The 26,175-nt window shown below is 62.7% G+C and overlaps 2 protein-coding genes across 8 annotated transcripts in view; one reads left to right on the forward strand and one right to left on the reverse strand.

Moving 5' to 3' along the window:
* The first annotated feature begins 32 nt into the window (after positions 1-32).
* On the forward strand, positions 33-14,016 carry CASKIN2 (CASK interacting protein 2). Of its 4 annotated transcripts, none has more exons than XM_007185674.3 (20): positions 33-148; positions 1,382-1,930; positions 6,267-6,318; positions 6,842-6,939; positions 7,342-7,487; positions 7,591-7,686; positions 7,775-7,905; positions 8,092-8,200; positions 8,548-8,656; positions 8,884-8,978; positions 9,437-9,698; positions 9,820-9,941; positions 10,041-10,101; positions 10,215-10,306; positions 10,506-10,616; positions 10,695-10,796; positions 10,886-11,024; positions 11,163-12,629; positions 12,721-12,943; positions 13,385-14,016. In XM_007185674.3, the coding sequence occupies exons 2-20, from the start codon at positions 1,837-1,839 to the stop codon at positions 13,473-13,475; spliced, it is 3,600 nt and encodes a 1,199-aa protein (XP_007185736.2). In that variant the 5' UTR covers positions 33-148; positions 1,382-1,836; the 3' UTR covers positions 13,476-14,016. The 4 variants fall into 4 exon arrangements, with proteins under 4 accessions (XP_007185736.2, XP_007185735.2, XP_057391844.1 ...); XM_007185673.3 differs by having other exon boundaries at positions 75-232; XM_057535861.1 differs by lacking the exon at positions 13,385-14,016 and adding an exon at positions 13,141-13,375 and having other exon boundaries at positions 75-232.
* Positions 14,017-14,070: 54 nt separating this feature from the next.
* Positions 14,071-26,175, reverse strand: part of TMEM94 (transmembrane protein 94) — a 35,149-nt gene continuing 23,044 nt past the window's right edge. Inside the window, exons 7-33 of one of the 4 annotated variants that reach the window (XM_057535857.1) lie at positions 25,820-26,022; positions 25,312-25,463; positions 24,824-24,926; positions 24,518-24,604; positions 24,136-24,252; positions 23,692-23,748; positions 23,286-23,390; positions 22,993-23,157; positions 22,603-22,812; positions 21,622-21,931; positions 20,999-21,172; positions 20,505-20,607; positions 20,164-20,381; positions 19,293-19,471; positions 19,059-19,197; positions 18,695-18,810; positions 18,472-18,571; positions 18,026-18,134; positions 17,643-17,832; positions 17,328-17,405; positions 16,953-17,038; positions 16,611-16,692; positions 16,207-16,355; positions 16,031-16,125; positions 15,844-15,937; positions 15,498-15,668; positions 14,071-15,320 (exon numbers count right to left, since the gene is read on the reverse strand). In XM_057535857.1, coding sequence (XP_057391840.1) covers positions 15,248-15,320; positions 15,498-15,668; positions 15,844-15,937; positions 16,031-16,125; positions 16,207-16,355; positions 16,611-16,692; positions 16,953-17,038; positions 17,328-17,405; positions 17,643-17,832; positions 18,026-18,134; positions 18,472-18,571; positions 18,695-18,810; positions 19,059-19,197; positions 19,293-19,471; positions 20,164-20,381; positions 20,505-20,607; positions 20,999-21,172; positions 21,622-21,931; positions 22,603-22,812; positions 22,993-23,157; positions 23,286-23,390; positions 23,692-23,748; positions 24,136-24,252; positions 24,518-24,604; positions 24,824-24,926; positions 25,312-25,463; positions 25,820-26,022 — 3,665 coding nt within the window. In that variant the 3' untranslated portion in view covers positions 14,071-15,247. Of the gene's footprint in view, positions 15,321-15,497; positions 15,669-15,843; positions 15,938-16,030; positions 16,126-16,206; positions 16,399-16,610; positions 16,693-16,952; positions 17,074-17,327; positions 17,406-17,642; positions 17,833-18,025; positions 18,135-18,471; positions 18,572-18,694; positions 18,811-19,058; positions 19,198-19,292; positions 19,475-20,163; positions 20,382-20,504; positions 20,608-20,998; positions 21,173-21,621; positions 21,932-22,602; positions 22,813-22,992; positions 23,158-23,285; positions 23,391-23,691; positions 23,749-24,135; positions 24,253-24,517; positions 24,605-24,823; positions 24,927-25,311; positions 25,464-25,819; positions 26,023-26,175 lie in introns of those variants that run through there. The other 3 variants (XM_057535856.1, XM_057535858.1, XM_057535859.1) reach the window with 3 other exon arrangements.

Below are 26,175 nucleotides of genomic sequence, written 5' to 3' on the forward strand. Positions count from 1 at the left end.
GGGCCGTAGGCACTGACTGACAGTCCGACTGCGCTGCCGGGACGGTCCCTCCGCTCCCGATCCGGCCGGAGGGAGGGGGGAGGGGCGGGATTTCCTGCGGGAGGCGCCGAGCCGGCCTTGGAAAAGGAGGAGAAGGAGGAGAAAAAGGGTAAGGGGGGCAGTGGGAGCCACCGTCCAGAGTGCCAGGGACCGAGCAGGACCTGCCGGACCCCCGGCGGGGAGGCTGGGAGAGGTGAGACTGCGGGGACTGATCTGGGGGTCAGCACCCTTGAGGGCGGGCACAAACTAACTTTTCTTGCGGAATCCGCGGGCGCTTTCATCTGTCGTGTCCTTCCGTCCTCCTCGCTCCCCTGTATCGTCTTCCCGCATCAATCCCTCCAGCGCTTGGCCCTCCCGGTCCCTCCCGCCGCTTTGTTCCCCGGTCTGCCTGGGCTGGGCTGGGTTGGGGGGTTGCGCGGCGCTGGACTGGCATTCCGGGGGGCGGGGGAGCCAGCCCGACCCCATGCACTGCCAGGGGCGCCCTCCCCCAATGTCGGCCGCGGGCCTTGAGCTGGAGTGCCATCTGGTTTGGGCTTGGGACTTTTGGGGAGTAAGAGGACCCCAGCTAGGGCCCCAGGCCTGCACAGGTCTCATGCCACAGGACTCGGGCAACAAATTCTCGGCCACCTAGGAACTGACGTAAGCTTTTCCAAAGTGAAGTCTGGGCTCTGGGCCTCAGATTCAGGCTTGGGAGGGCAGGCAGCCCCATTTACCAGCAGTGCCCCGGCTCTCACCTCTGTTCTCTGCCCAGCTGCTTCCCCATCCCACACAAGGGGTGAGGATGGGTCAACAACAGGTGCTGTAAAGCTTCCCTGTCCTGCAGGCAGACACCCTGCCAGAGATGGGGGGCCCTAACTCCCCATTCCACCCTCTGAATTCATAAAGAGCCCTGGGGCTAGGGCATCCAGCTATTACAGCAAAGCTTGGATAGGGAAGAGTCTGGGGGCAGGCACCTTCCACAGGGAGTGACCCCTGCCCGTCTGCCTGTGCCTGACCCTCCCAGGCCCCACTTCCTGGCCCACCAGTTGTCTGTGGGTGTCAGAGCCTCAGGCTGTGGAGAACAGGCTGCTGGCCCGACCTGCCCCAGTGTCGTGCTGCCAGGGCCCCTCCTGCCCCAGGTTGAGGTGCTGCCAGGTGCCCTGGGGCCTCAGTGACTCAGCCTCCCCCTCCCAGAACACCACCTCCCCGCTTCCAAATACTCCTCTCATGCATGGCGGCTCCCTCCGCCTTTTGAGTGGCTCAGCCCCTCCCTTGACTCAGAAGGGCAGCCAGGGTGATTGGGGGACTCCCTGGAAGCCCTGTCCTGTTCTTTCTCTGAGCCCTGCTTCTGGGACCCTTACAGACTCTGGCCCAGCCTTCAGCAGACCTTCAGCGGACCACACCTTTTCCAGATCCCTGAGACATGTCCACCGCTGCTGACTGAGGTGTGAGGGAATGCTGGCTGCTCTCTGGGTGGGCACTAGTGCTCCTGAGCCACGTTGGAAAGATTGGCGCCCCCAGTCCCGGCCCATCCCTGGGCTGTCGGAAGCTGCAAGCTGATATCCGTTCAGATTTCCACACAGCCTCTGCCCCCTCGGAGATCAGCTTTCCTGCTTGTGGCGGCAGCTCACGAAGCACCTTGAGGGGGTACCCGTCAGCGCCTAACAAGAAGCCCACTGCCTGGGACACCAGACACATTCCCCCTGGACGCCTGGCCCTCCAGAGGACCAAGCGATGGCACCCTGACACCTCGGCTTAGACCCGTTTCCCTGCCTCTGCCCTGGACTCCTGAGCTCAGAGCCCAGCCCAGGGACCAGGATGGGTCGAGAACAGGACCTGATCCTCGCTGTCAAGAATGGAGATGTGACTGGTGTGCAGAAACTGGTGGCTAAGGTCAAGGCCACAAAGACAAGTGAGTACTTGATGGGGTGACTATCCAGCTGAGACCCTCCCCTGAGTGCCAGGCTGTGGAGAGAGGCCTGGGTGGTCACTCTGATCTGGGGGCTTGGGGTGGGAGTGCCTCTGTGTGGGAGAGCCGGTGAGGAAGTTGGGTCCCCCTTGCTGTGAACCCTTAGGCAAATCACTTTACCTCTCTGGGCCTCAGTTTCCTCACCTGTAAAGTAAAAGGATTGAAGTACATTCATTCTAATTTTTTTGAGTGCCTATTGTGTGCCAGGCTCTAAGCACTGAGCCACAGCAGTGAACAAGACAAACTAAAAGTCCTGCCCTCAGGGAGTTGCCTTTAGCAGGTGGTTTTTCCGATGTGTTCTTTGGAGCTGTAGGGTTTCTGGCAGTGAGTTGGGAAAGACTGAATAGCTAGAGCTCAACCTCCACGCCCACCCCCCCGTCCAACCAGAGCATCTCTGTGTTTTTGTCAGCTTGATGGAGATATCTGTAAGATAGCTTTTTAAAGAGAATTCTGCTTAAAACAAAGTTCAGCATTATCTAACTGCCCCCATCCCCCTGACTTATCTGCCTGTGTCCCCTGGGGGTGTGTGTCCAAAGTTAATTTTCTGGAGGTCTCTCTGCAGCCTGGGGTCTCTAGTCGACAGGGTTGTGGGAGCTCTGTGCACAGGTGGCCACACCTGACTTCCATCTCCGGAGTACCTCTGCAGTGAGACCCTGCAAGGAGAGTAGACCTCTGGGCTTCAGGGCAAGCTCTCTGGACTGTCCCAGGAGGACACTGGACTTGTCCCCTTGAGTTCCTGGACCAGGAGGGACAGGAGATGGCTCCTGCCACCAGATTCAGGCTGGGGGAGAGAGGGTCCTTCTGGAGTTCTGGGGCTCTAGCGCAAGACACAGCTTGGCCCTTTGCACAGGAAGGAGTCCCCCAGGCTACCTGAAGATGTCCAATTATCCCCACCCACACCTGGGAGTGTGGGGTGCCGGAAGGAAGGATTTTTTTTTTTTTTTTTAAATATTTTATTTATTTATTTATTTATGGCTGTGTTGGGTTTTCGTTTCTGTGTGAGGGCTTTCTCCAGTTGCGGCAAGTGGGGGCCATTCTTCATCGCGGCGCGCAGGCCTCTCACTATCGCGGCCTCTCTTGTTGCGGAGCACAGGCTCCAGACGCGCAGGCTCAGTAATTGTGGCTCACGGGCCCAGTCGCTCCGCGGCATGTGGGATCTTCCCAGACCAGGGCTCGAACCTGTGTCCCCTGCATTGGCAGGCAGATTCTCAACCACTGCGCCACCAGGGAAGCCCGGAAAGAAGGATTTTAAGGGCCTGGGAGTTGTGCACGTGTGTGAGTGTCCCCACTTACACACCAGGGCAGGACAGCCGGGGTGTAGGGAGATGGAATCGTGAGGGGTGCTCTCTGTGCCCTGGGGGAGTGGATGCAGGGTGAGCCCGATGGGGGAAGGTGCCAAGGAGGGTCCAGGGAGGGCCCTGGAGGCCCCAAGGTGGGAGCCACTGCCCCTCCTCCCCTCACCTCTGTGTTGCTTTTGGCAACCTGCCCAGTAGGGCCTTGGTTGAGCTGCTGCTGACCTCACAGCCCTGGGGCCTCAGACCTCAAAGTGAGGCCCTCGGGAGGGCAAGTGGCTGGAGGCTGGTGGCAGAAACCTTGCAGCCAGGCTCCTAGGCTCCAGGAAGGTCCCCTGTGCCCAGGGGGGGAAACATCTGTGGAGGAAGATGATCCTTCCCCCCACTCCCCAGGGGACTTGCACAGAGTGATAGGGTCCTGGAACCACCTGTCCCCCCTCCCAGTCCTCTGAGAAGCTGTGAAAGCTGGTGACAAAAAGATCACAAGGTGACTTTTGCAGACCCTACAGTTTATGAAATATTGTAATCCCCTCTATTCCCTGGGAGATGGGTTCTTCTACATGCACTTTACAGATAAGGAAACTGACACTCAGAGAGGGATAGTGATTTGCCCAAGGTCACACGGCCATCGTGTGGCAGATCAAAGACAAGCCTGAGCCCTCTGCCCTGTGCTGCCACACTCGGCTGCCCATCAGAATTACCTAGGGATAGTTCTGAAAGTACAGACTCCCTGGTCTCTCCCAGAATTACAGAATCATCACAGAGAGCCTGGGACTCTGCAAATCCGAAAGTTCTTCAGGTGATTCTGAAGCAGTTTTGAGAAGGGAGGCTGGAAACTCCTGCTCCATACCCAGAAAGGCAAAGGAAACTGCTGGAAGGGAGGTGTCAGGGCTCCCTTTTTTCCCTCTGGGCGGTGGCTAAAGCTTTCTGGCTGTCCAAAGAGAGGTGCTCCCTCAGCCTGCTGCATCTGATGTCTGGTCACTGGGGGCCGGCTTTCCCTGCCTACCCAGGTCCTCTTCAGGGAGCAAGTGGCTGGGAGGAGAGGGCTGCAGTTGCCCTGGCCTTGCCTCTGCCCTTCCTCCCTCCCTCCCCTGCTCCCTTTTCTGAGCTGTCTCCTTCTCTGGCCAGAGGAAATGGAGTGGGCTGGGGGCGGCCCGCTGAGCTCACATCCTCTGCCCGAGCCTAAATCAGGAGGAGCGACCCTTCCACCCGCAGAGCCAGGCCTGGGAAGAAGGTTGTACCGCAGGGGAAGTGCCGGGAGCCACTGCCAAGAACCTAGGACCCTCCACCCTCCCACCAAGGTCCCCAGTTCAGTCCCTCTGAGCCTCTCCCCACCGCCTTTCCGGCCATTGTTCTGGAAAGAACAGAGCCACCCAGCCTGGCCCTGCCCCTGTTCCTGTCCCTTCTGTCATGTTGTCCTGCCACTCCCCGGAGGGGCTGCATCTCACCGCCGAGCTGCCCCAGCCCAGACTGTCCAGGCTGGCAGTAGGTGGAGGGACTTTCTGTGCCTCTTCCCTGCTTGACCTCGTTGTCTTCACTGAGGCTCAGAGAGGTACCAGGGCTGGCCAAGGTCACACAGCCAGTAAGAAGGAGAAGAATTTGAATCACGCACTTCCTGCTTCTAGGGCCCCTGTTCTTTCCACTGCCCTGAATGGTTCTGTGTGACAAGGACTTTCCAAGGGGACTACAGGAAGGCTGGGAGGCCTGGGTTTCTTTCCTGTGGCCCCCACCCCCTCACCTCTTCCGTCACTCTTTGACTCTGTATTTACCTTTTCGCTGTAGCGTAATTCGGCTCAGCCCTAAGTGTAGCTGTCTCCCCCTCCCCATCCTGTGCTCCTCACTGCAGGCTTGGTCCCTCCCTATTGGAATGAGGCCCTGTCTTGCTGGGGTATTCAGGGGCCCACCAGGGCCTGGGGGGCAGGCCTGGACCAGCATGCTTGGCACCCTGCCCAGCCGGGTTGAGCCAGGCCTCCTCCTTCCCGGCAGGGGTGGGTTCCAGCAGGAGGCAGGGGCCCGCCTGTAACAGGCACTCTCCTTCCCCTCTGCAACACTCCTCAGGGCCCACCCCCTCCCACGCCCTGGCTCACACGTGGAGCACACCTGTCTGAACCCCGTCCCTGTCCCCAAGAGGGGGATGAACCAGCATCCTCCCCTTGCTCCCCGGGGCACAGAGCTCTCTGCCAGGAGCCTGTGGGTGCAGAGTCAGCAGAGTCAGCAGTTACTCCCCTAACAGGGGCCCTGGGGGGACTGTACCAGCTTTCGCTGGAGGACAGCCTCTTGGTAATAATGGCTAACATGTAAGGAGTGCTAAATGGTGAGAGCTCCCATCTTTCACAAGGGTCAGGCATTGTACTCACAACCCCCGTGAGCAGCTTCTGTGATCAGCCCATTTTACAGATGAGAACACAACCCGAGAGGTCAAGTGACTTGTCCAAGATCACACCGCTAGTATGTGGCAGAGCCAGGGCATGGTGAGGTCTGTGTGACGCCACCTTCCCCACTATGCTCCGCTCAGGGATGACCTAGGGCCGGGCAGTGTGGCCTTTGAGTCCAGCCCTGGCATCCGCCCTCTACTCTCGAGCTTCTGGTGCCCTCTGCTTTCTCTCCCAGCCCCCTCGGCCCGTGGGACAATGAGGCTCACTCCTTGGCCCATTCAGGCAGGAATGCCAACCATGCGCTCGTGGGACTGTCCTTTGAGGGCACAGCATGCCAGTCCCCCCCCCATCTCCGCCCCCCTTTGACCCTATAAACAAGCGGGGCTGGGGGCCCAGGGAAGCCAGGCCACTGCTGCAGCGGCGCCCTCCAGCTGATGGGCCAGGGTGGGAAGCCATAGGGACTGACAGCTAAAGGGCCATGGGGCAGGTGCTTTCCTGCACTCCAAGAGGTCAGCTGGAGGCGGGAGGTGGGCGGGGAGGGCGCACTGAGTTAGGTGTGGGTAAGGGCGGATCATTTGAGGGTGCCCTGATGCCTCCCGCTCTGACCCCCAGAGCTCCTTGGCTCCACGAAGAGACTCAACGTCAACTACCAGGATGCTGATGGGTGAGCAGGAGTCCCCGTCCCTCTTGAAAACTCTGGGGGGGGGAGGGGCAGTGGAAAGACCTGGGGCCTAGAGTCCCTTCCCCTCTCAAACTTGGCCCTTGAAGCGTGTTTGCCGAGAGCTCAGGGCCCTGCCCGCGCGCCTGCCCGTGGAGCTATCCCTGAGGGAGGGGAGGGGGCCCTGGTGCCTCTCTGAGGGGCCTCCTTGGGTCAGATTCCTGCTAGGCTCCCTTTTCTCCCTGGAGGATAGGAGCCCTCGGGCTCCTGCTCCCACGGCCCCCTCCCCTGGGCTGGCTGTGAGGGAGGCCAGACAAACAGGCCTCTCAGCGCAGACACTGAGCCCTTTCATGCTGCGGCCCGGCTGCTCTGGCTCCCGTGGCAGGGCTGGCAGGGTGGGGGGCCGGGTGTGCAGTGGGCAAATAACTCATCCCTGACAGCCCCCAGGATGGGTCTGCTGTGGAAGACCAGGATTTGGGGGCGGGGGGCCGCTCACTGACACCCCCGACCTTGTGTCCCACCACACCAGATTCTCGGCTCTCCACCACGCCGCCCTGGGGGGCAGCCTGGAGCTCATAGCCTTGCTGCTGGAGGCTCAGGCCACCGTTGACATCAAGGACAGCAATGGTGAGAGCCCAGTGTAGCCGTACCCCAGACCCTGTGGTCAGAGTTTGCCCGTGCTACATCGTAGCAATGCTAATAGATGTTGGCATAGCTTCTCTGAACTTGCAAATGCTTTACCTCTTCAGTCTTCACAGCCTTCTGGGGTAGTGGGTGGGACTGACATCCCATTATCCAGGTAAGGAAGTTGAGGTTACATCACCGTTACAAGGTCACCAGATCATCCGTGGTGGACAAGGTGGGATTCTGGCTTCAGCCCCAGACAGCCGGACCTCTCCCTGAGCAAACCCGGGTGAAGCCAGCTTCGCTTCTCCCCTCCAGCTGGGGTGGCTCCAGGCTCTGCTCAGTTCCCTCCTCCGGCCCCACGCCATCCCTCGACCTCCTTTAGAAACCCCTTCCCTCTGTCAGGCATGCGACCGCTGCACTACGCAGCCTGGCAGGGCCGGCTGGAGCCCGTGAGGCTGCTACTGCGGGCCTCTGCGGCCGTGAACGCCGCCTCGCTGGATGGGCAGATCCCGCTGCACCTGGCTGCCCAGTACGGACACTATGAAGTGGTACGTGACCCTGCCAGCCTACAGGGGCGCGGGGGCAGGGAGAGGGGGGCTGGCACGGGGGCCCGGCCAGGCCAGACCCCTCACTTGGCTCACTCCACCCCAGTCAGAAATGCTCCTCCAGCATCAGTCCAACCCGTGCCTGGTCAACAAGGCCAAGAAGACACCCTTGGACCTGGCCTGCGAATTTGGACGGCTCAAGGTGGGGCCTGCTGCCCTTGGGGTACTGGGTTCTGGGCATCTGGGGGGGGTCTCAGGAGGAGGCCCTACCTGAGTGCTGGTTGCTGCAGGTGGCCCAGCTGTTACTGAACAGCCACTTATGTGTGGCACTGCTGGAGGGTGAGGCCAAGGACCCGTGTGACCCCAACTATACCACACCCCTGCACTTGGCTGCCAAGAATGGCCACAGAGAGGTCATCAGGTATCCACCGGGGCCCCCCCAACATCCTCATCCTCTTCCGGTGGGACTGGCGACGTCCCCTCAGTGCCCTGCCCTGCTGCCCTCTTCACCCTCGCTCTGGATCTCTCTCCCAGACCCCAGCAATCGGCTTCCTCTCCTTCCCCACCCCCTGCCCTCTGCCCCAGTAACTCACCCTCCCCTCCACAGGCAGCTCCTGAGAGCTGGGATTGAGATCAACCGCCAGACCAAGACAGGCACGGCACTCCACGAGGCCGCGCTGTATGGCAAGACCGAGGTGGTGCGGCTGCTCCTGGAGGTGCGTGTGGACCCCTGGTCAGCCCGCGGGTGTGGACGGGTCCCCAGCGGGTGCCGGGTCCAAGACCGGCTGAGGTGGCAAGGGAGGGGGTCTCCACTGGCAACGTGGTGTTTTGCATGGGTGGGGGCCGTGCAAAGTGGCTGGAGAGCAGACGGACCTGGTTCAAGGCCCGGTTCTGCCTTTTACTAGCTGAGTGACCTTGAGCTCATCCTTGACCCTATCTCTGAGCTTCCACTTCCTCATCTGTAAAATCTGAAAATAGTAACTACCTGCTGGGTAGCTGTGAGAATTGGGAGAAGCGACAAACCAGGCGCTCAGCACAGGCTCACCCCGCACTGTGCACCCAGGGTGGGGTGGACGTGAACATTCGGAACACGTATAACCAGACGGCGCTGGACATCGTGAATCAGTTCACCACCTCCCAGGCCAGCCGGGAAATCAAGCAGCTACTGCGGGGTGAGCGTGTGGGGGAGAAGACCCAGCCCAGGGAATCCGGAGCCACTCCAGAGGGTCCCAGGAAGTGGAGCAGGAGCGGATGTCACGCTCCTGGGCCCCGGGCTGGTCTGGGGGGTTGCTGCGGGGATGATGCGGCAGGGACCTGGGGGAGGGTCATGAACAGGGGACTGGAGGGGTGGGAAGATGCCCTAAGTACCCTCAGATGACACCTGTCCTCCTTCTTTTAGAGGCCTCAGGGATCCTGAAGGTCCGAGCACTCAAGGATTTCTGGAACCTCCACGATCCCACTGCCCTCAATGTCCGGGCAGGGGACGTCATCACGGTGAGGACCCACTGCAGGCATTCCTTCGAGAACACAAATGATTGCTGTCACTTACTTGGGCACCTACTGTGGATAAGGCTCTGTGTTAGGGTCTTTATATGCACGATCTCGTTGAATTCTTCCCAATCCAGGTAAGGTAGGTGCTCTTACCATTTCCTTTTTGGAGCTGACAAAATTGAGGCTTAGAGAATGAAAGCAGTTTGTCCAAAGTCACAAGCTAGCAAGCAGTGGAGCTGGGATCTGGACCCAGGCTGACTCCAGACTCTTGTTGGTATGCCCTGGAGGCACCCAGGGGATTGGGCTGGATGCTGGTGGCAGGGCCAGAACTGTGGGCCGACTTGGGCACCAGAGGCCAGCTCCCCGGGGGGACGGGGAGAGCTGGACCGCAGCTGCAGGGCTGGGCACTTGGTGCAGCACGTGACCGTGGCATCGCCCGTCCCCCTGCCCATCTGCCCCAGGTGCTTGAGCAGCATCCCGACGGCCGCTGGAAGGGCCACATCCACGAGAGCCAGAGGGGCACGGACCGTGTGGGCTACTTCCCCCCGGGCATCGTTGAAGTGGTCAGCAAGCGGGTGGGCGTCCTTGCACCCCGCCTCCCCTCTGCGTCCACCACCCTGCGCCCAGGCCTCTCCAGGACACCACAGCCCCCTGCTGATGACCCTCTGCACCCCCTTACCTATGGCCAGCTGCCTCGGGTGGGCCTCAGCCCAGACAGCCCAGGTACCTCCTCCCAGGGGGGCGGTGCTGGGTACCGGGGTAAACATCTGGCTCTGGCAAGCTGCCAGTCAGCTGTTGGCAGGGCCAACTGGGGCTCTAACCCCTTGGCTTCTGCCCCCTGCAGCAGGTGACAGGAACAGTGTGGGCAGCGAGGGCAGCGTGGGCAGCATCCGCAGTGCCGGCAGCGGACAGAGTTCCGAGGGCACCAACGGCCACAGCACCGGCCTCCTTATTGAGAATGCCCAGGTTGGGGGGGCGGGGGGGAGGCGTTGGTTGGGACCAGGGCCGGGCCCCCCACACCCACTGCCAGTTCCCCAAGTGAGAGTCAGCTCCTTCTGTCTCCAGCCACTGCCCTCTGCTGGAGAGGACCAGGTGCTGCCAGGACTGCACCCCCCGTCCCTGGCAGGTAGGAAGGGAGACTGGGACCTGGGTGGGCTAGGAGCGGTGCAGGTGGGGAGGCTGAGGGCTTGGCGCCCCTTCATCCAGCCACCCTGATTCCATTTCTCTCCTTCCTTGAAGACAACCCAAACCACCGCCCTCTGGCCAACTACCGCTCCGGGGAGCTGCTCTTCACCCAGGACGTGAGGCCGGAGCAGCTGCTGGAGGGGAAGGTGTGACCCGCACTGGGGAGTGGGCTGCGAGCCCAGGGTAGGGGTTGCGATGGGCCTCAGTGTGGACTTAAGTCCCTGCTCAGACCAGGCCCCTGGGGAGGCTGGGGTCAGTGGCTGGTCTGTGGCCTTGGCACCCCACCCCCGCCCCCGCCCCAGCAGACTCAGCTCCATTAACTTCACCCCTCCCCCCACACCACAGGACGCTCAGGCCATTCATAACTGGCTCAGCGAGTTCCAGCTGGAGGGCTACACTGCCCACTTTCTGCAGGCTGGCTATGACGTGCCAACTCTCAGCCGCATGACACCCGAGGTAGGTGCTGCAGCGGGAAGGCAGTGCAGGAACCAGTGGGCAGAGGAGGGGGCCTGATGGCATGACTCTGTGTGGCAGGACCTGACGGCCATCGGGGTGACCAAGCCCGGGCACAGGAAGAAGATCGCCTCAGAGATCGCCCAGCTCAGCATCGCCGAGTGGTTACCCAACTACATCCCGGTGAGTGGGCGATGGGCACGGGCTCCCACCTTCAGCTGCGGCTTTGCAGTGCCTTCCTGGCTTGGGGGCCGACGGTGCTGCTTTTGCAGGCAGACCTGCTGGAGTGGCTGTGCGCGCTGGGGCTGCCGCAGTACCACAAGCAGCTGGTGAGCAGCGGCTACGATTCCATGGGGCTGGTGGCCGACCTCACTTGGGAGGAGCTGCAGGAGATCGGAGTCAACAAGCTCGGTGAGGACTGCTCTGGGCCTTCTGGCTGGGCCCCCGCGTGCCTTGGAGAGTCTCCAAAATGTTTCGGGGGTCCAGGAGGGATGAGGGCGACCCTTTCCAGCCCCAGCTAACCCTTCCGCCTCTATCCACCCCTCTCAGGTCATCAGAAGAAGCTCATGCTGGGGGTGAAGCGGCTGGCTGAGCTGCGGCGGGGCCTACTGCAGGGGGAGGCCCCAGGTGACGGCGGCCGCCGGCTGGCCAGGGGCCCGGAGCTGATGGCCATCGAGGGGCTGGAGAATGGGGACGGTCCGGCTGTGGCTGGCCCGCGCCTCCTCACCTTCCAGGGCAGCGAGCTGAGCCCAGAGCTACAGGCGGCCATGGCAGGGGGTGGCCCTGAGCCGCTCCCCCTGCCCCCTGCCCGCTCCCCCAGCCAGGAGAGCATCGGGGCACGCTCACGGGGGTCCGGGCACTCGCAGGAACAGCCTGCCTCCCAGCCCAGTGGCGGAGACCCCAACACCCCACAGGAGAGGAATCTTCCAGAGGGCACAGAGCGGCCCCCTAAGCTTTGTTCCCCACTTCCTGGCCAAGGGGCCCCCCCTTATGTTTTTATGTACCCCCAGGGCTCGCCCTCCAGCCCAGCCCCAGGGCCGCCTCCTGGCGCACCCCGGGCCTTCTCCTACTTGGCCGGCCCCCTGGCCACTCCTCCAGACCCGCCTCGGCCCAAGCGCCGGTCCCACAGCCTGAGCCGCCCCAGCCCGGCCGAGGGGGAAGCCGAGGGGGAGGCCGAAGGGCCAGTGGATAGCGCCTTGGGCAGTTACGCCACCCTCACTCGGCGACCAGGACGCAGCGCCCTCGCCCGGACCAGCCCCAGCCCGACCCCAACCCGAGGGGCGCCCCGCAGCCAGTCCTTCGCCCTGCGGGCCCGCCGCAAAGGCCCCCCGCCCCCGCCCCCCAAGCGCCTCAGCTCCGTCTCTGGCCCCACCCTGGAGCCGCCGCCGCCGCCAGATGGAAGCCCAGCGCCCAAGGAGGGGGCCCTGGGGCCCCGGAGGCGAACACTCAGTGAACCCACGGGCCCCTCGGAGCCCCCCGGCCTGCCCGCCCCAGCGGGCACCGCATCGGACACAGAGGAGGAGGACCCAGGGCCCGAGGGGACACCCCCGTCTCGGGGCAGCTCAGGGGAGGGGCTCCCGTTCGCGGAGGAGGGGAACCTGACGATCAAACAGAGGCCCAAGCCGGCGGGCCCCCCACCCCGGGAGACGCCCGTGCCTGCTGGCCTCGACTTCAACCTCACGGAGTCAGACACTGTTAAGCGGAGGCCCAAATGCCGGGAGAGGGGGCCCCTGCAGACAGCCCTCCTGGCCTTCGGGGCGGCCGGCGCCACGCCCGGCCCCCCTACCCCCCTGTCCTCGCAGACCCCCGGCGAGTCCCCCTCGGCCTCTGCCAGCCCTCCCCGGCCTGACCCTAGCGGCCTCCCAAACCCCGGAGCTCCAGCCCCTCTGTCTCCCAGCCCCCCGACCCAGCCCCCCGCAGCCCCCTGCCCTGGGCCAGCTCTGGAACACAGTCGGCGGCCCGGGGAGATGGAGCCCCCGGCTCCGCCCGCTGCCCTCCTCAAGGTGCCCGGAGCAGGTGCGAGGCGGGACCTGCGGGGAGAGGGTGGTGGTGGCAGGGCTCGTGCCCAGCCCAGCTGAGTCACAAGCCAACCTCTTTGTCTCTGCAGGAACAGCCCCCAAGCCTGTGTCTGTGGCCTGCACCCAGCTGGCATTTTCTGGCCCCAAGCTGGCTCCCCGGCTCGGCCCCCGCCCTGTGCCCCCTCCAAGGCCAGAGAACACTGGGGCCACGGGCCCAGGCCGGGCCCAGCAGAGACTGGAGCAGACCAGCTCATCCCTGGCAGCTGCATTGCGGGCCGCAGAGAAGAGCATTGGTGCTGAGGAGCGAGAGGGGTGAGGGGTGCTGGGTGCTTCAGAGGGGGAGAAGGCGGCGTAAGGGCAGCTCCTCCCGAATCCTGAATCCTTTTCCCAGGGTTCCGGGAATGATGGGAGGGGGGTGTCACCATCACGTCGGGCAGATCCTCAGGCTGGGGGGCCCCTATTGGGATGGGAGGAGCCTGGGCCTGGGGTCACCCAGATCTGACCTGCAGGGAATCCTGGTGGCCGCCACTTAGAGGCACGTGAGCTTGGGCAAGTCACTTCTCCCTGTGAGCCCCAGCGTCTCTGTGCAAGGAAGGGAACGGTAACTCCTACTGCTTCGGGAAGTTGTGAGAATTAGGAGAAGATGCACACAAAGTGTGCGCACCAACCACGCTCTCACTAGCAGACCCCTTGCCCAGGGCCGGCAGGGTGCAGACCGCTGGCTAATCTGACCTGGTCCTTCCCCTGCTGCAGCCCCCCGGGCACCTCCACCAAGCACATCCTGGATGACATCAGCACCATGTTCGACGCCCTGGCTAACCAGCTGGATGCCATGCTGGATTGAGCTGGACCTGCTGGCAGCCCGCAGCAGTGCCCACCGTGACCTTCCTCAGCCACTGCCTTTCCCCCGGCACGGACGCTGCCCCTGCCGCCCTAGCGGGGTCCCTCCTGCTGCTCCAAGCCAGCGGCTGTCGGCACTAGGGCTCTGGGAGGTGGCCCCCAGGGGAGCTGAGGGGACTCGTCAGAACTGGACACCTCAGCAGAGCCCCCTCCCAGTGTGTAACCTGACGGGATGGCCCTGCCTCTTGGACAGGGACCCTGGTGAGAGCTTCCTCTCCAGGAAGAAAGAGGTGGTGGCCGGGCTTCTGGGGTACTTTCTCTGTCCCCCCAGTGTCTCAAGCCCCTGTGCCAAGGTCCTCTGGCCACCCACTGTGCTGTCCTGGCGCCGAGAGGCTGGAGGAGGTGGTGTGTCTGGCCTGGTCCCCCGCAGGTGTTCACAGGACACGTAAACAAGCGGCCAGGCCGGCCTCTCTCGCCGCCCCTGCCTGCCCTCAGTGAGGCAAAGCTGGTGGGGGTGGGGGCAGTGGGATTCACAGGTCCCCCAAAGTCCAGACGTTCCCAACTGTAAATGTTATTTTTTAAGCAGAGAGAAATGCATATATTTTAAATGGAATTTATTCTATCTATAACTGCCTGAGAGGACGCAGTGGGGGAGGGGCTTCGGACCACAGCAAGAGCACCCACTGCCCACCTTGGGGCTGGAAGCCTGGTTGGCCCAGGCCCCGGCTCTGTAACCATTAACCTCTTCCCCCAACTAACACCAATGAAAGTGTCATTCCACGTGATCGGGCTGTGTGTTTGGATCTGCGCCATGGACCTCTGAGCCAGGGGTCGCGCCTGAGCCGGACCCGAGCGCTCCCACTGATGTGCAAGGAGGAAGGCTTGGGCCCTCCCCTCCTCACCTTTGCGGAGGGGCTCCGTCACTGGCCGAAGCCTTGGGTAGGTCCGTTAGTGGCTGCCTCATGGACCAGCCACAGGTTTTTCTTCAGGAATTTATCAGTTTTAATACAAACCAGTCTGTATTCATTCCTAAAAGGCTCATTTCCAGTAAAAAATAATACACCAGTGAAAACATTCTCACAGGATAACTAGGGCCGGGGCTGAAAGGAGCCCTGGGCCGTACCCCAGGACTGGCTCTCTCCGCCAGCTTGAGGGCAGGCACGGGAGGAGGTTCCAGGGCCAGGCCGGGGCTCTGCTTCATCTTCAGGTCTCGGTGTGAGGCTCTCCCGCAGAGGAAGGGAGGGAAAGTACTCGGGACCAAATCCAGGCCCCTGCCCCAGGAACACAGGATGAGAGGGGCACAGGGAGGATGGACCACCACCCCTGCCTTCAACAGTGGCCCAGAGAGCTGTTCAGACCTCCCACGGCTGCTCTCCCACAAAAGGTGGAAGCTCAGCCCCACGGCTCATGGCTCTGCCTGAAAACCCAAGAGCAGAGGGTGCTGCGTTCGGTGACCCTGAAGGGGCGCGGCCCACAGGTGGCGGGGGCTGAGGGCCCCTCTATTAGGCGCACGAGGTCATACATTCAAGAGCCCAGGGTCTCCCCCTGGTGAGGAAGAGCCAGACTGTCCTGACGCCAAGGCCACAGCTCAGCATCTCTTCAGTAATCCCCGGGGGCAGGACGACAGCTGGGTCTGACACCGGGAGCTGGGCCTCCAACGCCATGGGGCGCAAGAGCAAACCCTGAAACATTCATGATATCAACTCCCCAGACTCAGAAGTGGGTCTGGCTTTAGCCCTAGGATCCAGGGCAACTATGACCACCACGGCCAGTGGCTCAGAAGGGAGAGTTCATGCCCAGCTTAGTTTCAAACTGCAGTTTCTGTCGCTTCTGGTAGCGGACCCGGACCCTGGTGGGGCGGGAGATTAAAGTCCAGGTTAGCGCAGACCTCCAGACCAGGGGACGGGCAGGACACCCGAGGAGGAGGGCGGGGCGGCGGTGGGAAGGCAGGGGAACGGTGCCCCAGGAGGTGACGGGCTTAGGGAACACGCCCAGGCCCAGAGGGGGCACCCAGCCGGTGGCTCACCGAATCTCGTGCAGCTTCACGATCTCGTTGGTGACCACCACGAGGACCAGGGAGAGGCAGCCCAGGAGCCACGTCAGCAGAGGCACGTCCTCCAGGCCAAAGTGGACGTGGCTGTCCCTGTGTGTCCACAGCTGCAGGTCCACTGCTGTCTGGACCACCTGCCCCAGCAACCTGCAGGAGGTGGCAGCCCTGCGTCAGCCGGGGTCTCTTGCTTCCTTCCCTGCTTTTCTCAGCGGGAACAGCTTAAGGAGGGCACCCTTCAACCTCTGGCCCAAAGCCCGCCCTCAAATCACAGCCCCGCTGCAGCCCCTCCCCTGCTCCCACCCTCCATCCCAGAGAGACTCACACCACGGGCACGGTCACCGCCCACCAGAGGTTTGTCAAGGGGCTCTTTCTCCACAGGGGCTTGGTGCGATGCACGTGGGTGATGGAGATGAAGACTGGAGAAAATGGGGTCAGTGGCGGGTGTCAGACTTCGCACGGCCAGAGGCCTGGTCCCCAGGGTGCCCCACCAGCCCCGGGGAGCCCCTCACCAGTGTGCAGGACGGTCAGGGCGGCGGCGAGCTTCTGAGCCGGCAGCAGCCCGTTGGCGAAGTCGTCAAACCAGGCTGGAGCCGTGTCGGCTTGGCTGCCAAAGCAAGGTGTGGGCTCAGCTTTCTCTGGGCCCCAGGGAGGGAAACCAGGGCGGGGGTGTCAGGACGGGACCCACCTGGGCAGCATGATGGAGGAGCAGTTGGTGAGGTTACGGACCCGGGAGCTGTCGCAGAAGCTCTGCAGTGTGAAGCCAAAGCAGATGAGGCATGAGCTGATGGTGAGGCTGAACTTGAGCAAGAAGCAGAGCAGGAAGTAGTGCTGGGTCTGCCGGAAGAGGAGGCCCGTCACTCCTGTGGCAGCCGCCCCTCTGGCGCATGGATTCAACGGGGTCCTCAGTCAGTGGGCAGGCCCGGGGGATAAGGAGCAAGGATCTTTCCCAGCTCTGTACCACCCCTCCCCCTTGGTCTGGGGAAGTTCCGATGGAATTCCTCCCCCCCCTTCCCTCCCCCAAGGCTCAGCCCCCTCCATACTGACATTCCTCAGGAAAAGCCCAGGCTCACAGGGCTCCACGTTGCTTACCTTCTTAGGAATGGACTGAAGGTTTTTCCCCGTTGCCATAGACATGATGGAGCTATGGGGGGGCTTCCCCAGCAAAGAGATGCTGAAAAGCAGGAACTTCAGTGAAGGGTGGTGACTGTGACCCTCTGTCCCCCAATTCTCATGTGGGAAGGATTTCGGGAGTCCTGAGAGTGAGGGCAAGTCTGCTGGGCAGATGGGATAAGACAAGGGAGAGAGTGCCCCCGGGCCTCCTGTGCCAGAAGTGAGCACTGAGCATGGCTCCCTGAACCTGGGCTCCTGGGGACACTTGGTGACATCCCGACCCTGCCTGCCTGGGCACGGAGGGGCGGCCCGGCCCCTCACCTCAGCAGAGGGTAGCAAAAGCAGGACAGCCACAGGATATCGGTGGTGCTCAGGATTGGCGGCAGCTGGACGAGGCAAGAGAGGAACTGAACCAGGAGAAGCCAGGAAGCACGATTAGATTCTGGCAAAGAGTAAGACACTGGGAGCCCCAGGGCTGACTCGCCCTGTGCCCAGACAGAGACTCACGTCCTGGCTGAGAGGAGATGGCGCTGGAGGGGACACTATGCTGCCGGCGGGGTCATCTCCAAAAGCCCAGGGGGTTCACAGAGGCTCTGGGGGCCCCCCAGGCTGTGCTGCATCCTCCCAGCCTCTCAACCGGCCCTTGAGCGAAGGAGTGAGCAGGGATGGGCGATGCCCGTGCTGGCCCCACCTCACCTGGATGACCACGAGAGTCAGCTGGCACTGCAGCAGGAAGAGGAAGCACTTGCGAATGCCGTAGGTGGCGTGCCGAGCCTAGGGACCGGGAGGGACAGGTTGTGGTCTCTCTCAGGCCCCACAGCTGATAAGCTTCAGCCAAGAGCCAGATGCCCCAGATGTTCCCACTAGGGAGGGGCGGAGGCAAAGTCAATGGCCTGGGAGAGCTTCGCCTGGAGGTGAACCACCCTTGGGAGCTCAGGCCGGTCCTGCGTCGCGACTGCCCACCCCAAGCAGGACCTGCCCCCCTGCCCCCGAGCCCCCCCGAGCCCCCACCTGCTCGATGAGCCGGATGATGCTGATGGTCTCCTCCTGGCGGAAGGTCAGGGAGCAGGGCAGGCTGTTGAGCTGCCCCGAGAGCTGCAGAGGAGAAAGGCCGTCCGAGGCCTGGGCCATGCTGGTGCTGGTGGCGTAGCCAAAGGTCTCCCAGGAGCAGCGGGATGGGTACAGGGGATCCAGGGCAATGCTGCTCAGCGTAGGGGGGAAGCATACCCATCAGCTCAAGCGTGCCAAGACCCCGTCTCCCACGGGACTGAGCAAGCACCTGCTCCCTCTTCTCCCCGCCAAGTCCAGGTTCCTTGGTCCCGACCAGGGCAAGATCAGTTGTGGGGTCTCTGGGAGGAAGAGGCTGGCCCCCGGCTCTGGGGTGTCACCCTGACCTGATATCGCTCTGGAGGAAGAGGCAGCTGTTCCGCAGGTTGGCAGAGCTGCCCAGGCAGCAGGTCACCTCCCCATACTCCTGCATGATCTTGATCATCTCACACATGGCTGAGGGGGCAGAGTCGGGGGGCACAAGAGTCAGGCAGGCGAGCCCCACGTGGGGTGCTGGGCAGAGACCCACAGTACAAAGCAGGAGACGAGGGAAAACAGGCCCCTCTTTGGGGCCCCCAATTTTGTGAACATCGTATGAATACTGTCACTTCTGACTCCCTAGAACGGGCCACCAAGGCTCCAGCCCACAAGACCCCCAGCTCCTCCCAGCCCAGGTTCCTCCACGCCCTGCGTGGGAAACCGACATCCCTCCAGAGCCCGCGGGGTGCCCACGCACTGGCAGCGCTCCGCACAAGGGCCGGGCTGGCCGAGTAGCCGCCACCAGGGTACTCACTCTCGGGGGTGCAGTCGGTGAAGAGGGGCACGAGCAGGGGCACATTGTCAATGTTCTGCAGGTGGGGCCGCACCTGGTGGATGCCCCGGGGCAGCTTGGCCTGCAGAGAGCAGAGATGCCAGTTGCCTCAGGGTCCCTCCTCCCTCACTCCTCTGTCCTGGACAAGCCATGGGCCAAGCCCAGGGCTCTGGGGACACAGACCACCCCCCGCCCCGCATCGTACCCGGTTGCAGTCCTCCAGGAAGCTGGGGAGGTCGCTGTCCGTGGGCTGGAAGCTAATGAGGTCCGAGTGACCCTCCTCCTCCATCAGGAGGAGCCCTTCCGCATCATCTCGGGACACTGTGGGGACAAAAGCCTGTCCCTCACCTTGGGGCCAGACTTCTGGGGGCCTTTCCTTGCCTTGCAGATGACGCAAAACTTCCTGTTTCGAGGTGTCCTCTCGCCCCACCCCGTCGATTGCCGTTGCCGCAGGGAGATCAGAGCCATTTTCCAAGGGAGGGATCCATGGAGGCTCTTTCTAGTTGTAGCCCCAAGGAAGGGGAATGACCCACACCCACCTCGTGTCCACACCAAACCTGTGCCCTCACCCTGATTCAGGTCATCGTGCAGGGATCCAGCGTGGCTAGGGCTGGAGGGGGGTATCTCAGAGCCGGGCATGTCACCATTGGGCGTGAGGGAGATGTGACAATTCCAGCCCGTCTCCAGGCCCATCTTTTCTGCAAACACCTGCACCGGGCAGATGGCAATGAACAGATGGGCCCAAAAGGCCATGGGGAAAAGGGTCAGTGGGAGCAGTGGCGGGGGTGGGGGCGCTCCCCCACCTTGCTTTTGAGCTCATCCTCCAAAGAGAAGTAGACGAAGCGGATGCAGGCGTTGACCAGCCCGTCGATGAGGCGCACGATGTCCAGCCGGGCCTGGTACTGGGAGGACACCATGCCCATGAAGATCTGCCCGCTCAGGGCCTGCATGCAGTCTTCCTTCTCCAGCACCTCCCCGATCCCTTCTTCAGGAGGCACAAGGCACAGAGCCCGGCCAGGACATGGCCCAGGCAGGACACCCAGGAACCGGCAGATTCCAGGAGGCAGCCCGGGGCCACACATGCAGATACCATGCCCAAATCAGCGAGCACGAGGGCCCCAGGGGACCACACATGCAGCCACACACATGCACAACCAAGACAAAGAAGCCAACAGACACAGGGGAAAAGACAAGGAAAGGTACTCATCAGTCAGGTGACAATCCCTGGTCCAGGGCTAGGGGGCGGGCCCCACCCTCAGCAATGGCTTCAGTTCATGGTCTCTTGGGTCACGAGACCCCAGAAGGCTGTGCGTTTGGCGGAGTGGGGAGGGGTGGGTGGAGCTCCGAGTCCCTCTGCTCCAGCAGGGTTTGTGACCCGGTCCTTTGTCTGACTCAAATAAGGCTAACGCTCTATACACGCTACTGCTTTATAACCTTCAAAGAAAGCACTTTGCTATATGTCATCCCACTGGAGCAGCACAATGAACCCGTGAGCAGGGCAGACAAAGCACCTGGTTACAGATGAGACTAAGGGACTCGCCCATGTCACCAGACAGTGAGAGCCACCGCGGTGTTCCAGGTCCAGTGCTGCCTGCTGTCCCCTCTGCTACGATCTGGTCCAGGCCCCTGGAAGCCCCCCCGGCCCCCGGCCCCCGGGGACAGGGCCCACAGTACCGTCTGAGCTCCAGCTGCCGCGGCGGGCACTCAGCTTGATGGGAATGGTGCTGGGCAGCTCACACGTGGTGAAGATGCTGCTCTGGCCGGGCGCCTGCACCAGCTCGATGCACTTGCCGTTGAGCTGGGACGACAGGGCGCAGCTCATGGGCTTGTAGGCGAAGGCAGAGCAGTAACCAGACAGGCAGGCTCGCTGGTAGAAATCCAGCACTTTCTTTCTGCCAGGGAACCGGGGTGGAAGTGAGGTGAGTGGTCCTGGGATGCCCCAGCCCTGGGAGCCGGGCAGGCAGACCCCCCCAGAGCTGACTGCTCTCGCCCCCGGCATCTGCTTCCTTACCTACCTGTCGGAACCCGAAAGAGGGTAGATGTCGGCTCCATCCCAGAAGTCTGTGCAGGCCTCCAAGACCACGTCGGCCGTGCCGTGGGACAGCATCTGTTCTGTGCCTGAGGGCAGTGGTGGGGAGAGGAAGGCCAAGCCATGAGTGCCCAAGCCACCTCACCTCCAGGGTCATACTGCCACCCTTGAGAAGGGCACTAAAGGAGCCCCTGGGGGATGGGAACTCCCCAGGCCTCATGGCAGCAAACCTGTAGGCAAGGCCACTGGGTGCATAACGCAGGCTCTAAGCTGCCGGTCCTCCAGACAGTCCCATCATCTGTGGCCACCACCATCCCAGCCCCCGTCCCCGAAGCCAATCTCTGCCACGTTTGAGATCTCGGGAAGAATCTAATGCTCGTCGGCCCAGCGCTCCCTAAAAAAAGACACCCTAAAAAGAGCCCCGCCCCGCCCAGCTCCTGGGAGGTTTGGCCTGATGCGGGCGGAGCCGGGGAGGCTCACTGGTGGTGGTGTCCTTGATGAAGAGGCTGATCATGTGGCTGAGCGGGGGGCGCCGCTTGGTGACACAGGAGAGCCTCCCCAGCGAGGTCTCCTTCATGGTCTCGGCGCTGGGGAGGCGGTAGAGCGCAAGGTGGTTCCCCTGCTTGAAGAGCTCCTTGGCCCCGGGAGTGAAGCCTGCAGGAGGAGGGACGGCACGGGGCCTCTGGGAGGAAGCCCACCCCCACACACCACCCTCCCTGGCGGGGACGGAACCCCGGTCAGGCTGGGCGGCTTCCCTCCACGCGTCCATCCCGCAGGGAGTTGTCTTCCCGGATGAGGAAGCGCCGTCAAGCGGCAGTGCCTGGTTAAAGGGGATGATCAGGGAATTCCCTGGCGGTCCAGTGGCTAGGACTCTGCGTTCTCACGGCTGAGGGCCCGGGTTCAATCCCTGGTCGGGGAACTAAAATCCCACAAGCCTCGTGGCACGGCCCCAAAAAAAAAGGGGGGTCGATCAGAAGCCCAAAGGGTTGCTGGTGCTCTTGACCAAGGCCACACCCGGGCCTGGCATGTTTGGAGCCGGGGGCCCGGCCTCTTGGAAGAGGCCGGCAGCCAGCCCAGCCGCTACCCCCGCGGTGGCCGCGTACCAATGAGGCGGGCGAGCTCGCAGAGGCCCCAGGGCACGTGCACGGGCAGCACAGTGCCGTGGCTCTCCTGCAGGGCGATGTTGCACAGGTGGTCTGAGAACCGGCACAGCCGCTCGGTGACGCTGGCGTTGCACAGGTTCAGCAGCACGTTGAGGCCCAGGGGCTTGAGGGAGGTGAGGTGGAGCTGCCAGTTGGAGTCGTCGAACTGGATGCAGGAGGGATTCTGCTGGTCCTGGGACAGGCTCAGCATCTCCAGGTGGTAGTCGCACACGAAGTCCTCGGCTTCATAGGGCTCGCCCTCCAGCCCGTGCTGGGTCCGGAGGAAACGTGGAGGGGAAGAGGGGCCTCAGACTGGGAGGGATGCGGCGGGTGCCCCCGAGAGAAGGCACCGCCTCCCAGCAGGGCGTGCTCGTGCCCACGCTCTCCCATCCCTCTCGAAACCCCTTCCCTGTCCTTCCCGGCTCCTGGCTGCTTCTAGGATCTGTGCCCAACAACACTGTCACCAGCTCAGAAGAGGTTGTCCAGACCAAGCAAGAAACAACGAAGCACCTTTCTCAGCCAGGGGAAACATTTTTAGAAGGAGCCACTGGCTTTCTGTCTTTTGTACTTTTTTTTTTGTTTTTGGCCGAGTGGCATGTAGGATCTTAGTTCGATGGAACCCACGACTCCTGCAGTGGAAGGGCTGGAACCACTGGACCACCAGGGAAGTCCCGGCTTTCTGTCTCTCGAAGGTTGTGATTAGGAGGAAGGGTCTTGCCCCAACCAATTACCACCATCAGAGAAACCCGGAAAATGGGGAAGGGCCTACTTCACGGAAAAGCCGTGGGCGAGGCCTCAGGAGGCCCGAGAACAGAGGCCAAGACGCCTGTGCTTCGGGCTCCATCCGTCCAGGCTGGGCTGCACCCCTGTGGCCCCTTCGGCGGGGGAGGCCAGGACGCCCTGCGGCTGACACGCGGGCTGCTCCCCGCCCTCTCCACTCACCTTGCCGGGCTCTTCTTCACCGCCCTCTGTGTCCCTGCTGAAGCTCACGCTGGAGCCCGACAGGTGTTTGCTGCGGCCGTGTGCTCTGTGGTGAGAGGAGGGCTCGGGGGCCTTGGGGCCGTCGCCTGGCCAGTTGCCGCGCTCCTGCTCGTTGGAAAGGTGCAGGGTAGGGTTCAGGGAGCCGGCCAGGAGGGCGTCTCGTTCACGGGGCTGAGGAGAGCAAGAGGCACAGGCCTCGGACCGGCGTCCCGACGGCTGCCACGGGCCAGTGAGGCAGGGCTGTTTCGTGCCCTCAGTGCGTCATCTCCGAAGCAGATCCCGAGGCCTGAGCCCTCCTCCCCGCTCCTCGCCTCGCCCTCCCTGAGGCTAGCAGCCGGGCCCAGGACGTACCTCCTCCTCGACCTCGGGATGGCAGAAGGAGCGGGTGGACAGATCATCCGTTAGGTCCTCATGGCTGCTGTGCGGGGGCTCCACCTTTCCGCTGAAGAAGAGCACCGTCTCCGGGCTGGGGTTGGGCCAGGACAGGACCCCCTGTTTGTCCACACAGCACAGGACCTGCAGAGAGAGACGGGGACCGGGAAGGGGCCTTGGAGGTCCCCAAGCCGCCAGGGGCCGCTTGAGTGACCAGACATGGCCAGAGAGCAGCCTGTCGAGGCCAGGGCCTCCCATGGGGCCTCCCTCACCGTGACGGAGCCCAGGCTGTGCAGCAGGCTGGAGCTGTGGCTCAGCGTAGGAGACGCCCCCTGGATCACCCGCAGGAAGTGGCCCCAAATGCAGCGCAGCATTTCCTGAGGGCAGAGACAAAGCCCGTGAGGCCAGCTGGGGCTTGGCCGCATTTCCCTGGAGATGGCCTCTGGGGCCGACAGAGGAAACGTTCCGGGGAGCACCAGGAAGTTGGGTGGAAAAGCCCGTGTCCAGCACGGCGGTGACACATTACCCACGTGGGACGGGTGGACTGAGGGGCTCCAAGAGCCCGTGGGAGGCTCAAAGGCCGTAAAGTAGGGGAGTCCCAGGGTTCCAGAAGGGGCCCAAGGGAGCGCGGGCTGGGGGTACGGGGCCTGGAGCAGAATCCATCCTGGGTGAGGGTACCTGAGAGGACACGGCTTCGGTATAGCTGCTCAGAGTATCCTCCGAGAACTTGGCCAGCTGTGCGGAGAAGAGGGTGTGAGCCTCGGGGAGGAAACTGCCAGCCTCTCACAGGCCTCCGAGCTGGCGGGTGGGGCCTCGTGCCAGCAAGGCTCCCAACGCCTTTGGTGAAGGACTCCCGGGCAGCCCTTGAATCCCCCGTGTGCTGACAGCCCGGGTGGACACTCAGCCCCCCCTGGGGCCTGCTCTGGAGACCCTTCTGGCTGGAGAGGACAAAGCCCTCGGAGAGCTGCCCAGGCCCTGCCTGTCGCTGGGCCACGGGGTAGGGGTGGGGCTGGACTTCTGCCCTGTTTGCTGGGGCACAGCCGACTCTTTTCATTCCTGTCTTTGGTTCTTTTTGCACTGTCCCCCGACCCCCACCTGCCCCGATGCCTCCGAACAACCTACCAGGGAGCTGGGGGAAGCCTTGCTCATCTGGGCCAGGACACGGGCTTCTCCACAGGCAGTTGCCAGGACCCAGAGGACGGGGAAGAGCAAGGGGAGGATGGGCAGGACGCCATTCACCTGGGAAAGAGCGAGCCACACTGAGGCTCCCTGAGATTTGCTGGCGGAGGGAGGGAGGGAGGGGAGGGCTTCACCGGCCCTGGGGCCCTCCCCTGAGTAAGAAGGACAGCTAGGGGCAGGAAGGGAGGAAGGGAAGCAGGCGCTCCGAAGCTAAGCCTAAGAGACCCCTGGGCTGCAGAGACGGAAGGGCAGTCAGGGCACCATGAGGGGACGCAGTCTCAGGGGAAAGGGAAAAGCGCCACAGAGAGGAGAGGGCGGTTGTTACCTGCAGCTGGAGGAGGGTGTACTGCCAGGTCGTGACACCAGGGGCATTCAGCATGAAGCGCAGGGCGTTGGTGATGAGGAAGCCAGCCTGTCGGGAACAGGAGAGACGCTGCCTTATCCCCCCCAGAGAGGGACCCAGGCTCTAAGGCTCCCTGTCTTCTGCCCACTCACAGCCCCGCCCCCGGCACTGGCCGCCAGCTCACGCTGGGACCCTCTAGTCTTCACTCACGCGCTCGTCCGAGTCTGGCCCCCAGGCTCCCCCATTTCCTGGCCCTCCCCCTGCCCTGTGCGGCCCCGCCTCACGCACCAGGACCACGGGCACCGCGTAGTGCAGCATCACTGACTGCACCGTGAACCTCTCGTTGTCCAGAGCAGTGACGGGGCGGGACAGGGCCATGTCCAGGCACCACCTGCAGAAAGAGGTGATACTATACTCGGGCGAGCCCTGCTCAGGGGAGAGGCCTGAAGCCCACCCCTTCACCGAGCATCACTGGGTCCTGCAGTTCCCTCCTGTGCCTTGGCCCCGGCTGAGTGGCTTCCTGGTCACTGTGGCCAGTGGCTCGTGGCAGCCTCTGAAGCTGCCCCCTCGGAGTTCAGACTGAGAGGGGGTCAATCACCCAGTCGAAGAATTCTCACAGGACACTAAAGAGAAGACCCCCCGGAGATGCCTGCGCTAAGGGACCTCAGTAAGGACAAGGCGCCTTCCTGTCACTGGCCCCACCACGCCCCCTGCTCACAGGAGGCACTGGGGCGGAGAAGTCAGGGGACGGGAGGAAGGCAGGGCAGCGCCCTCACCTGATGTTGTCAATCACAGGGGTCTCAAGGACGCGGAAGAGCCGGTGCTGCTGGGGGTTCTGCGGCCCTTTCTTCACTTCTCCCCGGGGGGAGGGGGGCGGAGAGAAAGGTGGAAACAGGTCTCCTGGCTCCAAGACGATGTGCTCATCATCCTGCCAGCGACGAAGGGGAGGAGGTCGAGGGTAATTAATGGGTTCCATGGAAGCCACTCGTCCTTGGCCGTTCTAGCTAAGTGGAGACACCTCATTGGGTTAGGGGACCATCAGTTAGCAAGGAGTCAGTTAGGGTGGGGCCTGGGGGACTGCATTCTGAGCAGCTTGAGGATCAGACAGAAGAAAGAACAGGACAAGGAGAAAGATGTTCCAGCTTTTCTCCGTTCTCCTGGAGCCCCTGCCAAGAAACCCATGATCTGGGCAGGAAGCATCAGGATTAAGCCCAGGGACCCTCCCACCATTGCCGGTGGACACTCCCACAGCATTTCCAGGGAAGGAGAAAAGCCTCCAGCTACCTTGATCCCCCTCAGAGAAGCAAACGATTCTTGGCCAGGCCTCAGAGCTATGATGTCTCCTTCTACCAACAGGCTAACTGGCAGGTTGACCAGATGTCCATCTCTGTAGGCCCAGTGTAGGGACCAGGATGGTGCAAAGGGCATGTGGAGGTCTGGGTACATGGCATCTAGCCACTTGATCTCCTTGCCATCCCTGAGGGCATCTGATGAGAATGGAAAGAGGGAAACAGCCTCACCCATGGATCCACACACCAGCCAGATCCAGCACACAGCTATGAAGCTTGTGTGTCTGCTCTTCTCCCTTCCCCAGAAGGCCTGCATCAACCCACGCTGCTCATTCCAACACTTCCCCTCTA

Source organism: Balaenoptera acutorostrata, chromosome 20 (genome assembly GCF_949987535.1).
Source record: "Balaenoptera acutorostrata chromosome 20, mBalAcu1.1, whole genome shotgun sequence".
Classification (NCBI taxonomy): domain Eukaryota; kingdom Metazoa; phylum Chordata; class Mammalia; order Artiodactyla; family Balaenopteridae; genus Balaenoptera; species Balaenoptera acutorostrata.